At 39.2% G+C, this 25,631-nt stretch overlaps 1 protein-coding gene across 1 annotated transcript in view; it reads right to left on the bottom strand.

Annotated features, from left to right (window-relative positions):
* The window catches only part of spon1a (spondin 1a), a 294,770-nt gene that overhangs the window by 18,802 nt on the left and 250,337 nt on the right, over positions 1-25,631 (bottom strand). The window contains exons 8-11 of the mRNA XM_082182938.1: positions 13,896-14,097; positions 4,138-4,278; positions 3,631-3,706; positions 664-846 (exon numbers count right to left, since the gene is read on the bottom strand). Of these exons, the coding sequence (XP_082039064.1) occupies positions 664-846; positions 3,631-3,706; positions 4,138-4,278; positions 13,896-14,097 (602 nt within the window). The remainder of the gene's footprint in view (positions 1-663; positions 847-3,630; positions 3,707-4,137; positions 4,279-13,895; positions 14,098-25,631) is intronic.

The following is a 25,631-nucleotide window of genomic DNA, read 5'->3' as shown; positions in this document are numbered from 1 at the left end:
TGTGCTGTGTGCTTACAAGTTACTGCCTTAAACTGTAGATTTTGTTACCTTGCTCATAATTTTATGATTTTATTACCGTAGGCCACAGGATAATATTCTGTACAGAATTGATCAAATACCATAGTCTCAACTTATCGGTGGTCGAATAGTTGATAAAGAGTTAAATATTAGTTTTGAATCATTTGCATATTAATTCAGTTCTTATTCACTGCAATTCAATCACCCTTTGAGCTATATTGATCCTAGTTCCCTTACAGAGACGATAATGATATCATTTTCAAAAACGGGCACTTTGAAACCGTTTTCAAAAGTTTACTTTTTCAGACCCCCAAAACGATGATTGTGTAAATGAACGGCCAGAACACAAAAAGTTTTAAGTTTTTAGTTGAAAATGGTGTTGTGTAAACAGCCCCTTAATTTGAACCTTGAAAAAAAGACCTAGAGACCCCTGCATTCATTGTATTTCACCCTGCCCTGCTGTTTTTAAAATGTGAACATGTCCTTTATGGATGGCCCCTTAGAAGGCAGCTGCCTATATAAACAGTAGACAGCAAGGTCCTCACTATGGTTTTAAACAGAGCTTTGAATATGAATGACAATATCTTCCATGTACATTTTCAACTGGGTAATGAAACCCTGATTTCGTGTGTGTTTGATTCTGACCCTCATCACTGCAGCCAGGCCCCATGCAGGGCTCAAAGTCTTGTGTATGTGGACAGGGCACGCTGAGATCCAGCTGTGCCTTCAGCATTCTCTGCCTCATCCTCTTCCCCTTCTCACACGTCGAGGAGCTGCACGCAGACCATGGAGACCAGTTGGAGTAGATACATGTTTCTGGAGTGTCATCTGACAAAACAGAAAAAAATAAAGTAGTGAGAGGATGAAAAGTTGAATAATAAGTACATTTTAGTTTGTTAGCTAAGAGAGTGCCCATGAGACAAAATAATCACTAATGGGATCTTCAAAAAATATTTCCTTTGCTTTTGCTAAACTTCAGTGAGATTAAATGGAGGGAAAAAAAAATAAGATTTTTTTTTTTATTGTTGCTTGAATTTATTCATGTTTCTACAGATAAAAACTCCACAACAATCTCACATGTGTGTCTCCTCTGGAGTTTCAGAGGAGAAATGTGCTAACCGGGATTTGCCAAGATGCTAAAGTCTACAATACAAAATTAAAGACTTAAATATTAACTCTTTACCTGTCACGTGTAGTTGCAGGAAGGCAGACGGAAATTTCCAACATGAAGGTTTAATGGTAATAATATAAAGGATAGCAGGACAGGCAGCAACACACTATACTCAAACTAGAGCAGACAAAGATTGACTGAACTTAAATGCAAACACTGTATAATAACAAATAACTGAACACAGGTGATACAGATGAACTGATGATGACATTGAAGATGACAGGTGACATGTGATGACAGGCAGACAAGTCCAATGAAAACAAACTAAACAAAACACAACTGTGACATTAACATTACATTCTCCCAAGACCTTATTACCTCTGAGATAACTGCTGATGTAAGATGAAGTCAAGATGAGGCCCGCTTCAACGTATGCTTTTGTTGATTGCCACAAAAAAGATGTTGGCTTTCATTTACTTGACTCTGCATCAGTAGCTGATGCTATGAGAAAACCCTCCATGTGTGTCAACAGTACCTCAAAAGAATGTGCTATAACTCCTCAGGATTCTATCATCTAGGAAAAATATATTTCTGTCCATGCTATCTTCAGAGTTTTGTTCAGCTTCAGTAACTCACCTGTTCTTGATCACCTACAGAAGCTAGATCTGAGAATAAACCTTCAGAAGACTGTTTTGTTGCTGAGGCAACAGACCGTATTCCTAGGGGTGGAACTGAGCTCATGCATGATGCAAGAGTGATTGTCTACAGCCTGTCATTTTGCCGTTGTCTGAATTGATTCAGAACAGGGCAAGACATTTCTTTAGGTCTGTTCACATGCTTATGGTTCTCATGGCTGCAGCTTCACCAGTGGACGTGCTTTATATGAAACCATTTTAGTGGTGGATTAACAATTGAGGACTTTGTCCCTGTTGGTTTCCTCACCACACAGTAAGTGTTAGGAGCAAATGCTATCAGTTACATTGGAAATAATGGCAGTCCTTTGGGCAAAGCAGCTTATGAAGGTCCCCCAGCCTAAGGAGTTTGGGAGGGTGATATCTTTGGGTGATATCTTTGCGTGCCACATAAATGACCTGAAAATTATGTTTTTTTCTTGTTTTGAGCAATTTCCTTCCAGACATCCAGGACTATCATATGGTCATTAGGTGAAGGTTAGTTTGGTGCATTCTTTTTTAGGTGCAGAAAAAAGTGTATGTCTCTAAGGAAAGTGCATATCTCAGATTGGTTAAATATGGGAGCAGATATTCTCTCAAGGCATGGGTTAAAGCCTGGAGAATAGCGGTTGCATCCTCGATGCATCCAGACCATAGGTCTGATTTGTCTAAGATTCAGCAGGGCAGAGGTGAGTCTGATTCTCTGCTTGTATGCTTTCTCACAGATAAGTCTGCTTCCAGTGGTTCTTATGAGAGTGCAGGAAGACATAGTGGATTTTCTTCTGGTGGAACTCTCTGATTAGTTCTAGTGTTTTGTCAGAAATTATGGAGACCATTTTGAATGCAAGAGCCCCTCAACTGCAAAGTCACACTTGGAGAGTGTTCCCATAAATGTCACCTACATATATTTACATATGTAAGAGACGTTATTAAAGATAATAATTTTATGTAAGACCGACGGATTAGAGAATAATGTACAGTATGTTCCCAGCTCTTAGGTCTTACATTTTATGTCGAATTGGAGGAAAGGAAACAAGTATTCTTGTGGTTTTAAAATTAAACTATCCTCCAAAGTGATATAGAACTAAATCCTGACAGCTACTGGCTAAATTATCTGTGCTAGAATTGAGGGTGGCTGAAAAAGAAACATGAAACAAGAAAATCCATAGCTCTAAACAGTCAGCAAAAGAGTTATATGAATTAAATGTTTTACAAAATTATGCAAACGTTTTGAAGTGATGTCAGGCTACCAATAGATAGATAAATAAATAATTCGATAAATAAATTATATATACAGTATATATATAAATATATATATAAAAAGTATTACTCAAAGTATAGAAGTATAGAAGTGATAAGGGTATTTTCATTTAAAGGCACATTTAGCTTTTTTTCCCCAAGAAGCTCTACTGGATAGCCATACTGCATGTCAACAGCTGTATCGTGTTACTATTGTTATTTCTCCAAAGGAATTTTAGAAGAAATATGAGAGACAAATTGAGATTTCATTAAAAGATTGAATAAAAGAACTATGAATGTTTCGGTAACACTCGTTTCATGTCAAGAAGATGCTGTTTTCTGTGCTGCGAAAAAGCCTACAGTACCCACTCAAGAATTTTCCACTTGATTAGACTGGAGGATTTTAGGAAATTGAATAGTTAAAAGTCTCTCTCTCTCTCTCTGTCTCTCTCTGTCTGTCTGTCTGTCTGTCTGTCTCTCTCTCTCTCTCTCTCTCTCTCTCTCTCTCTCTCTCTCTCTCTCTCTCTCTCTCTCTCTCTCTCTCTCTCTCTCTCAAGGTCGCCTTTGATGTAAAGATAAAGATATGCAAACCTTCTTCTTTTTCCTCCTGGGCAATGTCAGCCACAATGTCGTCCACATTATCAGGCACAATGTTGCACTGCTCACCCTGCAGACATCAGAAAACAACTCAAACTTTCAAATAGATTCTAAATGATGTCCCTCATTCAATCATATTATTCTACACAGTGATGGGAATTGATTCACTATTGCTATCTGATTGAAAACCACAAAAAAGATGACAAAGGTTATACTTTTCCCTGTGTTTGTCCTAATTCCCATACAGTAATCTAACTCTCGCCCAATAAAGTATGTATGACTTTGAATACTTCCATGGCACTGTTGTGACATGCTGGCTTCATCAATATGTATAGTCTGTTGTTGTTGTTGTAGAGTTATTTTAGCTCTCAGTTTATAGACTTTTATGACATGAAGAATGCAGAGATATTTTGCACAGTAATAAAAGCTAAAAATGCAACAGCTAAGAACTTTTTCTTTTGGAAACGTAATTTTTACGTAAAGACAAGTAAAGAAACACACCTTGCGGGCAATTCTTTCCACAACAACTCTGGCCACAGGAGTGATTGCGCCACCCTCTGGGTCGTAGAAAGGGCTCTGTGGATGGTCTAAACTTGTGAGGGGACGAATTTTCTCCTGAGGTGCTGCAGGCTTGTTGGGAGACTAAATAAACATTAAATAAATAAACCAGTTTACCAAAATGTCAAATGTTCAAGTCATTTATGCCACATGAAAATCATATGAAAAAAACAATATCAGTGTTAAGAATTAAAGGGATGGTAATTTTCTGTCATTTAATCGATCAAATTATAAATATTTTTTTGCGAACATTTTTCAATTTATTTTTAATGTAGCCTACCACAAAATAATAAAACACAAGTAAGTCATTATGGACTAGAGCAGTGGTTCCCAACCTTTTTTTTTCTGAGACCCCCTTTTCCCCAAGAAAATATTTTAGGGCCCCCCTTCACATTTAATGATATTATCGCTCTTGTAAGCTTGCAGCAAGGATGACAAAATATGTTGTTTTCAAACAAACGGTATGTTTACTATAACCAGATGTTTATGCACAAATAATTAAATGCATAAATTTATGCATAAATAATTGGAAATACAATAACAAAAACATCAGTAGGCCCTTTGTAATTTAAAAACGTAGGCTTAGGAGTAGCCTATAAATTGGCCCTATTTGAAATGCAATAACAAAAATATTCATACTGGTGTGTAGGTAAAAAAAAAAAATAAAAAAAAAAATATATATATATAGGCTATTACTAAATGACTGTTGTCTGGGACCTCAATACTTGCATGTTATTTGTGAGGCTTTATCAATGTGAGGCTTTATTTTTGACGCTTTTGGCACTATAGCGAGCGATAGTAAACTTGCGTTTATTAACAGAATAATGCGTCTTTCGGAAGAACATTGTAGCTGGAACTACTTCTCTCTGTGTACATCTATGACGAGTCACGCAGGTACTGTGCTACTCCGCAGCGGCAGCGATCCGAACCAGTGTTAAATAGTCCCAATGTAAACACTTATTATAGGTGTACCATAGTGGTTCAGGATAAGACAAAAACACAGATTGGAAAATGGATTCATGATGAACTCGCTCATTATATAAATTTTGTACATTTTTAACAGAAAAAAGTTAATGATTTTATTTAATGCTCATTGCTCAAAACTTTTCAAAATATGACGCGACCCCCCACAGAGCTCGCTGAGGCCCCCTTGTGGGCCGCGACCCCCCTGTTGGGAACCGATGGACTAGAGGATGGATACCCGGCCGGGTTCGGACAGATATTTAGAAATCATGTTCGCGTTCGGGTCGGCCTCGGTCACATCAGCGCGATAAGGCATTGAACATTTTACATTTAAAACAGCTTATTATGTAGGTAGCCAATGGGACTGTTTCACTTGATGCAAAGGTTCGTTTTTGTGATTAAAATAAATTTAACGTACAGCCTGACCCCACCACTGTGTCAAAATGGTGTAGTGAGCTGGCAACAGAGAAAAGCATAAAGCTGGTTGAGCAGCTAAATTACATTCTGACTGAGGTGAATTCGATCGGAATGACAACGGATATCTGGACGGAGGACTAACACAAATTAAGCTACATGACCATCACTTGCCATTTCGTGACACGAACATTTAAAATGATAAGCACCGTATTGACAACAGTCGCATTCCCACTGGAAGAGGCTAAAACATGGGAGAATATTAGGAGAGAAATCATCAGACTTCTAACGGAGTATGGCCTGGATATGAGTCTGCTGAATAAAGTGGTGTGGGTGACAGACCAAGGCTCAAACATCATCAGTGCCCTCAGACCATATCGAAGACTTTACTGCCAAGATCACCTTTATAATATGGTGCTGCGACACGCCCTGGACCCCACACAACTGGCCCAAGATGCTCCGACTGTTGCAGAGACTCTGCAAGCTACCAAGGCACTTGTCAAATATGTCAAAAAGATGGCATGGCAGCTTTGCTGTCAAAAACCGTCATCCAAATGGCAGACACAAGGTTTAGCATGGTATATCTGACCTTAAATTCTGTCCGCTTGGTTTATTAAGAACTACGCGAAAAACTAGATGACCGTGCAGAGGTGGATCGATGCCATATCTCCAGATGTCCTTGACTTTCTTGTCGAGTTCCTGCAACCATTTTATGGTGCCCAGCGTGAACTTGAAGGGGACCAGTACCAAACACTGCAACAGAAAGACGACTGACAGCCCCTATCAAGCCATCATCCGCGACCAGCATCTCAGTTAGATTTTGCGTAAAGTGGAGATCCAAGGACTCCAAAACATTGCAACTTTCCTTTGGCCTAAATATAGCCAGCTCCGAATGTTGTCCTCTTCAGAGAGAGACAACCCTCACCTGGAGGTTCGGAGACAGCTCAGTGACCTCCGCACAGAGGAGGCCGCCACTGAAGGACCTGCGCCCAAGAAAGCTGCAGTTGACTTTGAGGAGTGGGAAAATGTACCTGTGGCAAATGCCACGGACGAAGTCGAGATGTAACCTACTTGACTCAAAATCATGCAATGCAGGACGACAGAGATGTTTTGGGCTGGTGGAGAGATCAGCAACTCAGCTACCCAAAGCTTAGTGTCCTTGCCCGCGGCATCCTTACCATTCCAGCCAGCAGCAGTAGCAGTGAGCGCAACTTCAGCGCTGCTGGCAGGACCATCGAGCAGAAGGAGGACAGCCTTGAAGCCATCCACCGTTGATGCAATCCTTTTTCTGCATAAGAACATGGATTAGCCAAAACTTTGATGGATGGATTACGTAAATAGTTCCAATGTTGCAGTTTAGTAGCCTAGATACAGTTTTCGAGGACAATGTTAAGAGTGATTTTCCTTTCAATAAGCTGCATTTGTGTTACGTTAATGTTACTTCGCTGGGGACACTTGTGTTGATTTGAATTCCACCTAGACCTAGGTCCACAGAACCGCTTGTGTGAATTTTGGGGATTTTATTCTGTTAGCTTGGGCCATTTTTGGTAGGCCTATGTTCATTTAATTTCAACTGGCTATATGATTGGGATTCTCGTGCGCGCCTGTGTTAACGTGCGCTTTTTGCCCCGTGTGCGCTGATGTGCTCATCTGTTGACATTTCCGAATGCCTTCCTACAGTTGCTTAACCCTTTCGCACGTACATTCTAAAATATTCAGACTGGCAGCCTGGCGTGAGTTTTTTTCTGCGACCGTTATCAATTTCCATGGAGACGCATCAACCTTACCACGTGACATTTCGCAGTCACAATGGCGCACACGATGGTCTGCAGGTGAGTAACGTTAGTTTGAATGTTTCACTTTATTTTTTATTCAAAACCTCTCAAATAATTTGTTAGCGTGTACAGACTATGGTTGATATGGTTATATATATATTTTTTTCCACTGCTTTGAATTTCGCTTGCACACACAATGCACTTTGCATCTCCCCCACAACAGCCGCGTGACAATCGGTGAGTATATTTTAGTTTTTTTAATTTTATTCTGAAGCATCTAGCATGCAATAAATATGAATAAAGATTTTATGTCATGAAAATTCTCTTATAAAACGGACAGTGCTCAATAATGTGGTCGTTCACATGTCATTACTGTTTGTTTGTCTGTCACGTTTTGCACATTGCAAATATGTTCCATGCATTCAGCAGGCAAAGTCAGTGTTCAATTGAATTGATACGTTATACGTAACATGAATATACCAAAGCACATATTTGACGTTAAATGCTTTAACGTTACATAACTTTTCTTGTTTGTTACTCAGTAATATTGTTACTGAGTTTTATTCATGGGTTTCATCAGGTCCCTTTCCACAGGTGTATTAATCAAGCACAATGCAGTCTGCATTCATAATCTAGGTGCTTGATTTTATACACCTGTGGAAAGGGACCGGATGAAACCCATGAATATCTCTCAATAGCAAAGCAAAGAAAAGCTATTGAATGATAAAGCTCATGTTGAAATATAAAAGCTATGGTATGACATCGTTAAATTATATTTCCCTATATACAAAACATTTGAGCAAGCTAATGATAAGTGAGGTGTGACCATATATAATATAATAATTGTATGTATGTATATGGTCACACCTCACTTACCATTGGCATGCTCAAATGTTTTGTATATAGGGAAATATAATTTAACAATGTCAAACACCATGTAGCTTTTCTACATGGATCTAGCTTTTTTGTAGATCCGGAGTAAATGATCATGTCCTGCACATAACCAGTTAGCACATCACACAAAACAAAAAAACTTGACCCCAAATCTGTGCCGTTTAGATGGAATGAACTGACGAAATGCCAGCCTGCCTTTCCACTTCATCAGAGACTCATCCACACACAGATCCCTGTATGGCACAAAAATGCAACAAAAGGAGGAGGTGAGAGCAGTGAATATGTTTCTGATTTTTTTCAGCGGGTCGTTGAAAACTGCTGTCTCATTGTTTGAGAAGTGAAGACAGCGGAGGAGCAGAAGGAAGCGGTCCTGTGAAAACAAGGACCTGAAAAATGGTGTCAAGAGCATGGGGTCTGTGCTCAAGTAATCACGAAGTGATGGTTTTTTGATCACCCCCATTAGGAGAACTGACACTAAAAATGTGTACATTTCAGGGATATTTGTTGGAACCCATTTAACCAATTTTCCTTTAATTTCCCTTTCTTGCAAGTCAGAGGCATTGCGGTTTGTTTCCTCCACAATTTCTCCGATGACATCTTCTGTGAGGAACAATTTAAAACAATTGACCTCACTGGGCGATTCTGGTGGATTTTGCACACCACTCAACTGGTTGTCAAAATTGCCTGGGCCAGGAGGATTAAAAAGGTTGGTTGCCTTCCATGACAATGAGTTTACCTCTTCTGCCTCATTTGATATGGGTAAATCATGGACTGGTGTTGTCTCTTCACCTTCGATGTTGTCAAGGGTTCAAGGTTTGGGGGAAGATCTTCATCGCTGTCACTCTCTGCCTCGCTGTCAAAAATCTCCTCATCAGAATTAAAAAAAAATGTCCACAATTTCCTCATTTGTCAGTTGTCTTCTTTTATATACATTTTCTGTCATTTTCTCTGAAGAAGTTAAAAACTGGTGAACTTGATTAAAGTTGTGTCTCAAATTAGAACAAAGGCAATTGTGAGGTAACGGTGACGTCAGCTCTACATCACTTGTCAGCGGGAAAAAAAGACTCGCAATGCATGACAGTTAAAATCTTTTTTTATTTATTTTTTACAAAATATTTACAAACTGGTTAACTACATCGTTAAATATATGTAAGGGAACTCCTAATGTGGTTTTAATACTTGGAGAAAAAAAGATAATCCATGTCTCCCGAAATATATAACAGTAACCCCCGCTTCACTGCTGCTCACGCGACGCTCATGCGCTGCTTCTGCTCCCGGTGTGAATGCACTCATTGATTAACATGCACGCCGAAAAAAATACGCGCTGCTCACGCATGGTCACCGTGATTTTGCCAAGTAAGAAATGTTCCTGGATCAACATATTTTGTTGATCCTGGAATAACATTCCTGTCCCAAAATTTAGTCCTTACCCTATCCCTACCCCTAAACCTAACCCTACCCATAACTTTTCCCTAAAATCAGAGGGAAATGACAGGTGAATAACACTGATGTTGAAGCACCTCACCCTGGGTCTAAGCCTAAACTTGACATAAAATGTAAACTTATCCCTCAAATCTGATTGGTTGATTGGAAAGTTGTTCCAGGATCAACAACGATGCTGATCCAGGAACATGTGGTACTTGGTGACAGAGTCCTGCATGGGTCCGATTTTGTAAATCCGCACCCGCCCGTGCCAGCAGTGCTTCAAACCGCATCCGACCAGTTATCCGTCAACAGCACTAATTAAAATCCGCATCCGACCCGACCCGCTTAAAACAGAACCGACACCCGACCCACACCCGAAATAAAATCAGATTAGCCAATCACATTATAGACACAATTACAAAAATGTTTATTGCTAGGTCATACAGAAGTTATAACGACAATTAACACAAGGACAACTTCAGCCGAAGCTGTCAAAAGGCCGGTACATGAAGAACATGGCTAACATTACCACAAAACTGAGTAACAGACGCGGCTACAAAACTATATCTGCCACGCAATTTCGTCTAGCCTACATCTGACAATTTTGGGTTCAAACACACCACACCACACATACTGAACAGTATTAAATTTGAAAAATACTGTTCGATAGAACTGCTTGGTTTGTTACCACAGTTATCTGCGTGCTTCCTCGGCGATGAAGTTCCACATTTGCGGCTATCCAACACGAAAATGCATGCAGCAAAGCCTTCACAATATTGTTTTCTTCAGATAACTCCAAATTTCTCCCACACACTGGACTTGATTTTTGATGACGTATTGTCGACAACTTTACAATCTCCACTAGCTATTCTTTTCTTCAACTCCTCAGCATCCATCTCGACGACTGCAAGCAGATCGCGCGCGCACGGTTATGAGGATTTTTTTAAAAGTGAAAGTAACCTAGGTAACGTTATAGATCCTGGGAGGGCGTGGCGCGTGGGCACAAATAAACTGATGTGGATTTTAAAATACAGGAATATTTTTGTGTTCCTAAAAATATGCATATATTTTTACGTTTGCATGTGATTGTTTTAAACCTGTACGTGTTTAGACCCGTGTTTCCCCCGTGTCCAACCCGACCCACACCCGTATCCGACACAGTTGGATATTTTTCACCCGTTTGAGCAAAATTTGCGGGTACCCGAACCCGTGCAGGACTCTACTTGGTGAAATCACGTTCACGGCTCACGCATATTGACAAGATGTGTGTGTGAAATGGCCGTTTTATCTACAAGATGTGTGTTTTTGAATCGAATAAAATAATATTACATATTGTTTAAAAGGTTATCTTGGTGTTATAGATATTAATGTGCAATAACACTGTATTTAGTTTTTACTAGTATTTTTGTTATTGTGTAATGTAATTTAAAGTGTATGAAACCTAAAATAAACATTAAAATACACTGAACAGTTGTGATAAATGACAAGCGCTGAGCGCGTCCTCTGGCTCAGTGCCAGTCAAAGCGCGAAAGCAAATTAGAAATGTTTAATTTAGCAGTTGATCACGTCACTCACTGAATGTTCTAATCAGGGCCGGCGCTAGCCATTTGGGTGCCCTAAGCACAAATGCTTGGTTGTTATTTATACTAGTACCCTATTGTGATGATTTTTCACGACCCAGATTTTTTGGTGCCCCCCCAAGCACTTGGTGCCCTACGCGCAGTGCGTGATGTGCGTGTGCGGAGCGCCGGCCCTGGTTCTAATCACCGGTGTGATCGTACGCTCCAGGGACCAGCCAAGACTGATCACACCGGTGTGATCGTACGTGTCAAAGGGTTAATAAAAGTGGGCTTCCCACACAAACAAACGTATATGGTGTCATTAGTATGAGAAAAAAAATGAGATTTTAACTGTGTCGGGCTCGGGTCGGACTTGGACATAAATATCTTAATGCCTGTCTGGCTCGGGTCGGGTTCGGTTACTGCTCTGTTGGAGCAGTACGGAGCAGTTTCTGCCGGGCTCGGAAAGAACAATGCGCCCCAATCCGCACTCTATTGTGGACTGTAACATCCACCAGTTGGAGTGCCCTTGATCTCCTCAAGAGGGCACTCCTCTCTACTGTTTCGGCTTTTGTTCATTCTTTGGATTTACTTTGGTTATGTTTGTCAATAAAGACTTTCTTACTGCAATTGGATCCTACTGCCATCATTTCTGAACGACCAAAAAGAACAAGGACTTATTTTATGTGTATTGTTTCTTTAATGCATGCTACAAATTGTATGATTTTGGCCTGTCCCAGAAAAAAAGATGACCAATCGTGGCGATTTCTGTGGTCGTGGCTACTAAACATTGGTCATACAGTGAGAGATGTTCAAAGATGGCCGTTGTCACGGTCTTGCGAACAAAGGTAGCCTGCAGTTAATTTTATGACAGTGTCAGAAATTTTGCATGATCATCTCACATTGTGTTTGCTGCTATGACCTATGTCTACTGACGGGCCAATAAAAATTAAACATGAAATGGTGTATTGATGAACACGATATGACACCAAAACTTACAAAATTAACATGCCAAGTTGGCCTGTTTTCTCTAGCCCTGACCGTGTCCATAATCTCCTCTTTCACTTCCTCCTTTTCTTTTCAGCCCACATAAAAACACAATTGCCAAAATATGATTCATCTTGCTCTATTTGTTTACCAATAGCGCATGCTGATGATGTTTTATTCTTCTATACTAACTTGCGTCCTAGCCTACGATTCAATAGTGTGTCATCATCATACAGTCTACATACATGTGATACCCAAGTTTATTAGAACCATGTTGTACAGTGTGATTTTTAATGATCTTATAAGATTGCCAGGATTGTAAATGACAGAATTTTAGTTTTTAATGATCTTATAGGATTGCCGAAATCACAGTCTGTAGCAGGCATTGTATATGCAATACAAATCAAGATAAAACAAAAATAATTAAACATCCAAAGGGATTGTCATTATATATGGTTATTCCATATTTTTACAGTTTAAAATCAACTCACACAACAAAGAGACCACCAAGCCTTTAGGCTTCGAAAAGAGAGATTATCTCCACAGTCAACAGCAGCAAGGTCGCTGAGAGAGGTTGAATATAACAGGCTCAACCAGGGGAGCAATATAAATTATATACACAGACCCACTCCCCAATGATAGGGGGAAAATTCAAGTGAGGAATCCAAGGTTGTGTTAAGAGCGGATTCATTTAAAGGAATTTTCCCGGTTTAATACAACATGAGCTTTATCAACAGCATCTGAGACAAGTTGGTTGAAAAGAAAAGAAAAGAAAAGAAAAGAAAAGAAAAGAAAAGAAAAGAAAAGAAAAGAAAAGAAAAGAAAAGAAAAGAAAAGAAAAGAATTGTGTAAGGTTAATGGGAGCATGTTAAATATCCTGTTCATAGAGATTATTTTATATTTAATCAGGAATATTCCTTTAACCACCCAACCACTCCACAAGTAAAAATAGTAAGCTCTCAATATGTAAATTAAACAAAAACAAACATTTGATCATTATCCATGGGAATGATGTCAGTTCAAGCAGATGTTTTGTTCAGACAGACTGACACACACCAGTAGATGGCAGAATCAAGCTATGGTCATGACTGTATGGTCTCAAGTGGACCACTTCAGCTGGCAAATTGCTTTTTTTTTATTAAGTCATAATTTTTCATGTTTTCATGTTTTTATTTTGCTGTGCTATTAATACAAAGAGAACTCATTTGGTGCAGTTTACTTTGAGAATGTGTATAAGTCACAATCTTTATTATCCAAATACTTCACTGTAGTATTTCATTGACTTTATATCTAAACCATGTAGAACAAAGGTATGAGGCCACACTGAAAAGATGTTTTAAGAATTATTTAAAAAATTATAATTATTATTATTCATTCAAACCTGAAATAAGGGAATTTGGGACATTTTAAATACCCGAATAAAGAAATTTGCTAAATATGCCCTTTTTTATGCAGTGCATGTGAATATGTGATTTTTAAATAAAGTAAGCAAAATTGGAACATGCCTGTACCAAATACTAAGGAATTCTAAAATTCATGGTCACTTTCACTTCAACTGTTCACTCAAATTGTCTTGCTGATAAAGTAATTTGTGATGACAAATTCTCTAGTAAATAAGACAAATTTCAAAATAGAAAGTGTCAGACTTTTGGACCCTGTTGTATATCTTTCCATGAGTGCTCACCTCATAAGTGACTCCGCTGTCTGTTCCTGCATCCCATGGGATGAGGTCCTGAACCACCTTCTGGACCCAGCCACATTCTCTGGTGCAAAGGTCTTCTGATGACAGACCAACGTTCCAGTCAGGACTAGGGCCCAGCATCGTCAAAAAGGACATCAGGTGACGTGTGCGGTCAACTGAGAACTCGGCTGAGGGAGCCGCTCGACTGAGGTAAAGAGAAAAATCAGATGACTTCACATTTAGATGGCATGCATCTCATTCATACATGAGAGGGTGGTAAAAGAGAAAAACATATACAAAATATAAAAAATAACAAATATGTTTGGTCACACTTTAGTTTAGGGTGCAATTCTCACTATTAGCTAACTAATAACTATGACTTTTGCATCAATGAACTTCTAATTACCACTTAATAATAGTTAGTAAGGTAGTTGTTAAGTGTAGGTATTGGGTAGGATTAAGGGATGTAGAATATGGTCATGCAGAATAAAGCATAAATATGTGCTTTATAATTACCAATAAACAGCCAGTATCCTAGTAATATGTATGTTTATAAGCACCTATAGGTAATAGTGAGAATTGGACCCTAAACAAAAGTGTTACCATTTGTTTGAATAAATATTTATTTTTATTTTTTATCATCAATATTCTTTTGTATTAGGATATTATTTTAATGACAATAAAGCACCCCCCCCCCCCTACACACTTTTTTAATGTAACATAATATCATTGCAATTACTGTAAAGCAAGCGAATACATAAATATTTAAATTGGAAAGCATTTATACATATATAAATATTGATATAATGAACAATATTTCATGTAAGGGATAAAGTACTATAGGAAACTATAGGCAGGAAGAGTGATAGAAAGTATAGTTAGAAACAAAATACAAACTAGAAAGCTTCAACACAAAAGTCCAAGTTTTTTTTTTTTTTTTTTTTGCTGACAACAGTACATTATCACTTATAAACCCTAGAACCCCCATTACTAAGCAGAAAGTTTATATTGACTGTAGATTATATTTGGTTATTACCAGGGTTTGAAATGAACACCCGTAAACCCGCCAAATGCGGGTAAAAAGCAACTGTGGCGGGAGAAACGCTGTCAAATTACTAGCCAATTTGGTGGGTTACTTCACTTTGCTGGGGAAGTTTGTGTAAGCCAAATTGGCACAGGCAAAGTTTAGCGTGAGTCATCATGATATATTAAAAAATATATTTAAAAAAAATATTATAATGTGGCGATACTTCCCTGGGGTAACTAACCCCAGTGAAAAAAACCAAGAAAAGAAAATTAGAAGTTCTAATACCAAGTGGCAAGCTGGGCGCGAGTGGCTCGTCTTTGACTCAACAAACAATGTTTGGAAAAACACAAAACAAAAATGTTGTTACTGGAACCAACAACTTCAAGGTAGAGGCTGTCAAAGACCATACATTTTTGGTGATGAGGATGAAAGCGGAAGGGAGGAAATGGCTGGATGACAGGATTTTGTTTGAATAAGAAATGAATGTATGGAATCCCCCCCCCCCCCCCCCCCCCACCCCCCCCCAAACAAAAAAAAAATATATATATACAGTATATATATATATATATATATATATATTTAAAGGAGCTGTATGTAGTTTTCAGCGGCCTCTAGCGGTGATGTTTCAGATTGAAACCAATAAGTTTACAAGCGCTTGCTCTTGCGCGTGCATGCTCGAATTTATGAGCGAGCACTGTCTGTGGGTACCGGCCAGACTGAGACGCAACACACCGGAGAAAGCATCCCACAACATGCTGGAAATTCAGGTAAACTCCCACTGCAACGTTACAATAATAGGCTAATTTTATCAGCTTGACGTTGAACTAATGCTCCATGCTCGTACCATGATAAGTAAGGAACCCTATCAACCGTGCCGAATTTTGCCACTGCAAGCACCACTTCACATTTTCTTCAGGAAATGTATACATTCTAGGTTTGTATATAAGGTTTCTCCGTGATTCAAATGCCCTGCCGATGTTGATCCGTGTTTTTTCACCCGAAGTTCATCCGATTCGAGCTTCAGTTTTCAGTTTTCAGTTTTTTATCAATATGTGGAGTTTGTGTTGGAGTCTGTGACGTGTTGTGCTGGGAGCAGGTCGTTTCTTAGTGTTATCAGACATGTCATAAGTTGCATAAGTCATAAGTCCATGTCATAAGTTTCAGTGTCGTCGCTGTTGAGTGAAAAGTCAGTAGGCTAGATGAGGCGAGAGGCTCGGGGGCGAGCATACAGGTGACGTCACTGTATTTCGCGGTAAATCCGACCAGGCACCTTCACATAAAGATAAGAATACTTGCTTTCAGAGGTAATAGCAAAACCCGCAAAATGGATCATTTTAATGTGAGATTACAACCCCTTCATACACAGGCAATAAAAAAAGGATTTGTTTTAGTAGAAAAAATACATACAGCACCTTCAAGATGTAGGGCTGGTCCGAATACCATTTTTTGAGCTTCGAAGCTTCGGTAGTAATGAACATCGAATATTCGAAGCTTCGGAGAGAGGGGGCTGAACATATTCTTCTCTCTAATAAAGGCAGTATTCCCTATGTGTCGGTATGTCCGTTTGCATTTTGATTATTTCGAGAACCGTTTATCCAATTGACTTCACAGGGAGTGCAGTGTCGCATTTGGTGCAATATAGATGGACATGCGAGACGCGACACATTCAGAATTAATAAACTTTTAATAAACTACAGAACAGCGCGAGCGGGAAGCGGCGCGCCTCACGCGGGCAGGGCGGTGCGTGTCCACTACAGCGGCAAAACTCCGCTCAGTGCCGCTGGAAACGCTATAACGCCTCCGCTTTGGGGTGTGTCTGTTGCGAGTGTGTTTAATCTCTGTTTTTTTACAACACACACACAGTATATTATTAGAGATGCACGCGATTACATTTAGAAATAGACCAACTTTGTTTCCAAATGCACCAAACAAAGATCCTTTCAGTTGTAAACTTTTATAAAACCAGCCAATATAATCACAATAAACACATCCAAAATGAAATATGTACATATAACAACTGCAAAGCGTCTAATTTGTAAACAAAATTATTTCCGCACTAAATCCAGCATAAACTCCGGCACAATTTGCATATTTTTTAAATCTCAAGACAGACGTCACATCCCGAACCTCACAACAATTGGATGCCGACCGCGTTTTTCGCTTGATATTTGCATAAAGTCGAGAACTGCCCAACCTTTTGACGCTCTCGGTCGCTCTCAACGCTTTCTCTGGTCCGCTGTCAATCCCAAAATGCACTGCGCGAGCGTGAAGCTCGACTTCCATAGGAATGAATTGAAAACGCTCGCTCCGCTCCGCTCGCACCGTGCCAGTGGACACGCACCGTTAGGCCGGTGACACACTGGATGCGTGGTGATTCAAGCGCGAATGAGAACCGTTTCGCGGGGGATCCCAGGTGTGAAAAAAAAAAAAAAAAAAAAGAATATTCGAATGTCAAATCGAATACAAACCCACCGAACGAATATTCGAATATTCGGGTCCAGCCCTATCAAGATGTGGCGTAGTTAATCTGGTATATTGATATTTTTTTCTTCTTTTTTTGGCTAGTAGAAGTTCTGAATGGCCGGATAACGTAAAAAATGTAGTAGCCAAATTGGCCGGTGAGTGAAAAAGTTAATTTTAAAACCCTGGTTTTTGCATGACTACTTACAAAATAAATAAATATATAAATGGACATAAAATACAGATTTTTTAAATGTTTAAATTATAATTTTTTTCCAAGTGTGATTATTACACAATTCCAAGTAATCCATTTTGTTTTTGATTATATTCTCTCCATGGGTACAGCAAGTTTAACAATTTTAAATAAATAAATAAATAAATAAATAAATCTTCTTACACAAGGTGATGTTTTTGTTCAATCCATCCTTCAATCCAAACTGAGTCTAACTCCCTTTCTCCACAAAAAAATACAGAGCAAAATAATTTACACAAAGATCTCTATTTTCATAACCAAAAAAGTTTCTAAACCACTTTTCCCATACAGACAAACACATACATATCACACTTACACATGAAGATAACTACAGTGATCACATTGGATACATTTCTGTCTGCAGGTCTCTGTAACCCCAATTTCTCTCCATTTCCAGACATACATGTATATCTTTCCTTTGCATTGGCTCAATATGGCTGTCGGAGATGAAGTTCATCTCTCCAAGATTTTCTGTTAAAAGAGAGAAGTGTAGCAAGCTCACGCAGTGGGATGGACCACCAGGTAGATGTTCACCATTGAAAGGATCACAGTGTCAAACATTTGTACATACTCACAGAGTGTGGGGGTTGCTGGGAATTTATTGTGTCCTCAGGGGATGAACTAGTCTCCAAGTCTCATTTAACCATCTCAAATAAAATGTATGAATGTATTTAAACTAGGGCTGTAAATCAATTACAACTTTTAATCGATTTTCAAATTATTTATATGATATTTTGATAAATTAATTGCATAAATAAATTTTTTGCTGAGAAAATTCCTCAAATGATGATCATTCAAAGACATTAAATTATTGTGGCAGACTATTTTAAATAGCTATTTTCTGTTTTAATATGTATTAACATTACTGTGATGCAAAAGCTGAATTTTCAGCAGCCACAAAATAAAACGTGGCGCTTTTCTAAGCGGGTAAAAAGGATAACTATAATGTATGGTGGAATAGCACTTGGGAGCACTTCGACTCGGCGCAGTAATATCATCACTCCTGAAAAATCCCGAGTCCCGATCGAAGTGCTCCCAAGTGCTATTCCGCCATCCATTATAGCTATCATTTTTACCCGCTTAGAAAAGTGCCACGTTTTATTTTGTGTCACCATACTTGGTCGTGTAACTACTCGTGTAACTGTATTTAAATAGGGAAAACGTGGAGGTGTTTGATCGCTTCTAACTTCATCTCTGTTTGAATCCTAATGAATGAACTGGGCTAAGCTAAGTGCTATCAAAGTGTCGCCGCGCGGCAGAGCGATTGAGTGCACGCACTGAGACGAGAGAGGTATGTATCAACTCGCAGGGCCGGCCCGAGGCATAAGCGAACTAAGCGGCTGCTTGGGGCCCCCTCGCCACCAGGGGGCCCCCAATCGATTTTTTTAAATTAAAAAAAAAATTTTTTTTATACCTGCCTACAACTGCTGCTGTGTCTGCCAGTGTTTGAGTCATGCGCATAACCTCGCGTGCATAGACAATTTGTGCGCAAAGTCACGGTAATGTTAAGCCATGTCACAAAAATTTGATTTGATCAATGATTTATCCTTTAAATGTAATGATATTCAGAACAGAACAAGAATAAAAAAAATAACTATAAACAAGCCAAAACGAAATAATTTAAAGCGAAAGTGAAAGTAAGCGGCGTTGGCCTCACGTATCTCTCTCATTAGAATCAAAATGTTTCAATATTCGCGATGGATTTGGATGGTAAACTATTCTTTATCATAGGCTTTGTACTTCACTCACGTTCCAATATCGACGGAAAAAATCATCCTCTTCACACGCGCAAAAATGTGCTTGGAAACATCACAGTGGAAGATTACAAAGCTGGAATATGTTGTGTGTGTTTGTGTGTGTGTGTGTGTGTGTGTGTGTGTGTGTGTGTGAGTCGCGGGCGCGATCGAACAGTGGAAACATAAAAACATACTCCGTCATGTTCATACAAGACATCATTCAAACTGCAAAGTGTTGCAAAACGTTGGAGGATTTTTTGCAAATATTTTTTTTTATATGTTTTGTGACAGTTTGTTTTCAGAAGTTTCCAAGAGTTAGTAAAAGAGTAAAGAAAAAGTTTAAACTTTTTTAAGTATCTATTTTTTATTAAGTATTTATTTTGTATTAATACATAACCTCAATGTATTAATTTATAATGTAACATTATAGCGTGACATTGTGTCAATAATCGTCAAGCACAGGTGACTCTGCGTGGTGGGAGGGGGCCCCCAAATCAAATTCTGCTTAGGGCCCCCAAAAGGCTCGGGCCGGCACTGTCAACTCGTCTTACCGTCCCGTATACGGGACGCCTACGTTTACGTCACTATATTACAATTAAATCCTAATTTAATCATGACAAACTATATATTGTTGGAAAGGTCTAAGACTCCTTAATAGATATTTCAGCACTGTTTTTTGTTACAATTTATGCAGGAACAGTAATAGATGAATTTATGACAAGAGTGCACCTCAAAAAATCGACATCATAACAGGAGTTCTGGCGTTTGTCACAAAAAGTCGACGCACACACTTTTAATAATTGAAACTTTGGTTTTCATGCTAAAAGTTCATAATAAAACATTTAATCTAGTATTTGTCAATAAAAAAATATAAAATAATATTATCTTCTAAAAAGTATGACATGTATATTATCCTCTAAATTATGATATTATATTTTTTTATCGCCTTTTTTTATTACATTACATATTTTAGTAGTTATCATAAATTAGGTATCATTTGAAAGCTTACGATCTCAGAATTCATCCTGTGAAAACTGTTTTGAAATTGGACATTGTGTTACCATAGAAACGGTACTCTAAATTATTTTATCAGGCTCCTCCCCTTTTGGGCATCATTATGTTTCATAATTTATGATAAAAATATTTTCTAATCTTGACAAAACACATATTGTCAGAAAGGTCTGAGTCTCAAGGTTCCATATTTTGTGACAGAAGTGATATTTGGACAGAAATTTATTAATTTGTTATGTTAGAATGCATACAGTTAAATTCAATGGAATTCAATGACGCCCGGTGGCTATTTTTGGTAATACGCCTAAACAAAATCTCATGGGAACTTCAATTTTTGTGATATCAACTTTAAATTTGGAACACAACTTGGTTAGATATATGGCTTTCATTTTATAGTAATTTTTTTGTAAAACATATTTTGTAAAATATATATTTTATATAAAATAAAAATATAAAATAAATTATATTTGATTTAATGTAAATTTAAACTTCCATAACTTTGTCATACTTAAATTTTTTGAAGTGCTTTCACTTCAGCAATAATCTGCTATTTTTCCCCTTTAAAACAAGACCAAACTTAGGTCTATACTCCAAAGCATTCTTGAATTACAACCATTTAAGCTTGAATAGTGCATTTTAATGTACATTTTCAAAAAGGGGGGTGACAGCTAAGGGGTTAAGGGAATAACATAGTTTAATATGAAAAAACGGTGGAGTGTTCCTTTAAATGCACTAAATGTACTTGAAGTGGTTCCATTTTAACACCATTTAATATATTAATACATACAGAATAATACATTTAATACCCACTTAGCATAGTACAATTTAAATATACTATACTTAGAGTTACAGTATCACCTAACTTTTCACCTCGGTATATTGCTTGTATGTTTTGAAGACACTCATAATGAATAAAGTACTTGTAACACAAATAAAGTACACTTTAATATCACTAATCAAGCATGTAATTAGTCCCTACACAGGCATATACTTAAAGTATACTATGTATTGTGGCATCATGAGAGGGCGTGTTCTAGAGGGCAGATACATTGCCCTCAGATGGCTGGAGCAAGATGGCCGTCTGTTAAGGACTACAAAACCCAGGCTGGCTGAGAGTACAGCTGCAGCTAATGAGACCAGCAGCAGGCTCTGATAGTGGGTGTGAGAAACTGTTGATTTGTGTGTGTGGCTGGGGAAAGGACACGTACCTCTGTGAAACAAAGAAGATTAAGTTACTTTTGAGCTGAAGAGATTTAAGTTGTAAACCTTTTTGTTTCATTATTAAACACACCTACATACTGAGGAAACTGTTGAAGTGGTGTTTACTGGGAACTTGCACAAACTAAAGATCCTGAACCTCTCATGCTGTCACATATGGTGGAGAATGCGGGCAAGTAGAAGACTGCTTTTGCAACACCAGAAGGGCTATACCATTATACTCGTTTACCCTTTGGCCTTCATGGGGCTCCAGCCACTTTCCAAAGGCTCATGAACCGTGTTCTTCAACCCCACCAGCAGTATGCTGCTGCTTATTTAGATGATGTGGTAATCCACAGCTCAGACTGGGAAAGCCATCTTGGAATGGTGCAGAAGGTACTGGATTCCCTCAGAGAGGCGGGCTTGACTGCAAACCCCAAACATTTTTAATTGCCTACGGCGAAACTGAGTATCTGGGCTATACAATAGGCAGGGGGTGTAGTACAACCTCAAGAAGCCAAAGTTGGGGCCATTCAGAACTGGCTTAGGCCACAAACCAAAAGACAGGTAAAGTCCTTCCTTGGCCTAGCCAATTATTATAGGAGATTTGTGCCCAACTTTTCAAGTCTGGTTGCACCCATCACAGAGCTAACCACTAACAGACACTCCAGAATGGTAAGGTGGAGCAAAGAGGCAGAGGAGGCCTTCTCCCAGTTAAAGAGGATGTTGTGTTCCAGACCGATTTTGAAATCTCCAGACTTCACAAAATAATTCCTGGTGCAGACTGATGCCTTTGAGGTGGGTCTAGGAGCAGTCCTTTCTCAAACACATAAAGGCGAGGAACATCCTGTGCTCTACATCATTAGGAAACTGGCAAAGCACGAGAAAAATTATGCCACAATTGAGAAAGAGTGCCTGGCAATTATATGGGCACTAGAGGCACTCAAGTACTACCTATTGGGGAGGAAATTTGTATTAATGACAGACCATGCACCACTGCAATGGATGGCCCGGAATAAGGAGAGCAATGGCAGAATAACTAGATGTTTTTTAAGTCTGCAAGCCTTCAACTTCTCTGTTGTCCACAGGCCTGGATGATGCCATGGAAATGCTGATGCCCTCTCTCGCAAGGATGTCCTCCTCACAATGGCCTGCCAACCAAGAGCCTCAGAGCAGAGGAGGGGGGTATGTGGCATCATGAGAGGGCGTGTTCTAGAGGGCAGATAGATTGCCCTCAGATGGCTGGAGCGAGATGGCCGTCTGTAAAGGACTACAAAACCCAGGCTGCCTGAGAGTACAGCTGCAGCTAATGAGACCAGAAGCAGGCTCTAATAGTGGGTGTGAGAAACTGTTGATTTGTGTGTGTGGCTGGGGAAAGGACACGTACCTCTGTGAAACAAAGAAGATTAAGTTACTTTTGAGCTGAAGAGATTTAAGTTGTAAACCTTTTTGTTTAATTATTGAACACACCTACATACTGAAGAGACTGTTGAAGTGGTGTTTACTGGGAACTTGCACAAACTAAAGATCCTGAACCTCTCATGCTGTCACAGTATACTTAAAGTTGTTCCAATTTAGTACACAAAAGTACACTAAATACACTTAAAGTTATGTTTTACTACAATTTAATTACTACTAAAATATACTTAGTAAAAAAATAGTTGTTTCAAAATAGCACACTACAAGTAAACTAATCATTAACACACTTGAAGTTTACTGATAATTAGTCTGGCTGCAAGTATACTTAGCATTATTTTGTTTCACCAGGGTGCTCATTGACTCCTGATATTTCGTCATCTATTGAATTTCTTTTGATGTTCTTTTGACTTCCATCTCTGCTCGTAAAAAAAAATATATATCATCTCGCTTGCTTCCTGCCAGTGATCTGCTTCAGGACACCAAGATAGTTGCCTCCCTTGCTAAACTAAAGTGTAAAATTAATTCCTCTTCAAACTGGATCTCACTGCACTGTTTAGTGGTTGTGTGATCGAGACTGCTCAGCGAGTAAACACATCTGTTCTGAGCTTGTGCTGCCTAAATTGTGCTAAATATGGTCCATGTGTGGTGCGGTTCAAACAACTCAACAAGTACCGCTGCTTCGTTAAGCTTTTGGCACATTTAAAGGGACACTTCACCCATTTGCATTAAGCTTTGTATCGTTAGAAACCCAGTCATATTTTTGAATGGTCATGCAGTATTCCCTCATTTTCCCCTGAGATGGGAGAAATACGGATTTCAGTGTTGCAGTTCCTGCTTATAATGAAGTAAAAATCGTAATTTTGCGTCATTCTAAGCAGGAAGTCCCAAATCTTTGTACAGGGGTTGAGACTACAAACACTTGTTCCTCATTTTTCCAGGGGGTGGGACCCACTCACGCTACAGACCTATTACAGATCAGTGGGTGGGACTTCACTTGTAGAAACTAAAAGCAATATCCGTCATCTTGTTTGGAAGCTCAAGCTAAGCTAACATGCGCTGTGGAGCCGGATGTGAAGTTACGACAATGGCAGAAGATACTCAATATGATATGGAAGAAGAGGATTTCGAAAGTCTGATGCTCGAATCAGATGTTCATGGCTATCTGAGGCTGATGGAGGAACAGGAGGCGGCTGCTGCGGCTTCTGCAGCCGAGGCAGAAGACCTGCCTTTCGCGGACGAGGAGCCCAGACTGGCTCGAGCTGGGGCGGACAGGTGGTGCCTGTGCTCTCACTTTGCGCCTACAGACACAGAGATAGAGTCCGTCTGCTGCAAAGAATTTCAACGATGCCAATTTCTCCTGGACGAAATCTCTGAATCAGACGAGGACACTGATGTTTGTGTTGTGAAAATTAGTGGGAGTGGCTTGCGGTGCAATGTGGTGCATTGTGGGAGTTGTTGTCTTCCATACAAATGCGCCCTAAAGTTACTTTCTGTCTTTCCTCGGTCAAGAAGGCACCAGATTCAAAATGTATGTTACATTTCGACTACATGGCCCACTTTCAATAAAGATTAATGTTCCCACCAGTGAAATGCTCCTTTAATGTTTCTCATAAGCAGCATAAATGGCTGCGCTTATCAGTTATCACATTTTTTTTTCACTCATGGTTTTGTGCTTTAAGACTGTCACCTTTTTGTGCTGTCACCTCGTGTTGACACTGTGAAACCTCATAATTTGTCAATTATGTGTGGCGGGCCACATGTAATGTATTTTCATAGACAAGCTTTCCGTGTACTAAACATGACTCAGACACTGCATCAACACCATGACGTTGCATCTCGTTCCCATTCTCAGGTAACCAGGTTATATACATAACCCAAAGACGTTTTCTTTACATCAGCACTGTTTTGGACTGATTTTTTAAATGCATTCGCTTACTGGATCATTGGACTGAAAACTTTCCAGAAGTTTAGTGGCTTAAAATTATCTAATGACGTCATTGTTGCCCTCAGAATACAGCCGGTGAGTCCCATGAATCTAGTGCTCCTTGACAGGCCAGAGTGTAGAGAAATGAGCCGTAACTGATCGATATACAAATCAATGGCACAAACAGGGAGCGAGACCCAAAGGCACTCGAGACATCAGATTGTCACGAGCATCACATATTGCCGCAGTAGCATCCTCTACCCCAGATATGGCTCTGACAAGGATTGCAAACACTGGTTTCCTACCACCGCCTATACACCTTGAGAACAGATTTGAAGTATTAGTGAATGTAGATGAGGAATCCCCAAACGTGATGAATGTGATCAAACAAAGATCGAATCAGCCAGTAGCTAACACTGATGCTAACTGGCGCTCAAGGTCGAGCAGACAGCGGCACTCAGCTCAGAGCCCAGCTGAGCACATGACTCTGATAGTGGGGGACTCCATAATCAGAAACATTAGCAGCAGGGATACAACTATGTGCTGCCTTCCACAAGCAACAACTTCTGATGTAAACAGCGAACTTCAGAACATTCTGTTGAAACATAAGACTGCAAATCGACTTATCATTCATGTGGGGAAGAATGATATTCATAAAGAGCAGTCAGAACTCCTTAAGAAGGATTTCAATTAACTTTTTGAAACACTTAAA

This window comes from Leuciscus leuciscus (genome assembly GCF_965113295.1).
Source record: "Leuciscus leuciscus genome assembly, chromosome: 10".
In the NCBI taxonomy this organism is placed as follows: Eukaryota; Metazoa; Chordata; class Actinopteri; order Cypriniformes; family Leuciscidae; genus Leuciscus; species Leuciscus leuciscus.
The sequence above is the reverse complement of the archived record's forward strand: the minus strand, read 5'-3'. Positions and strand labels throughout refer to the sequence as shown.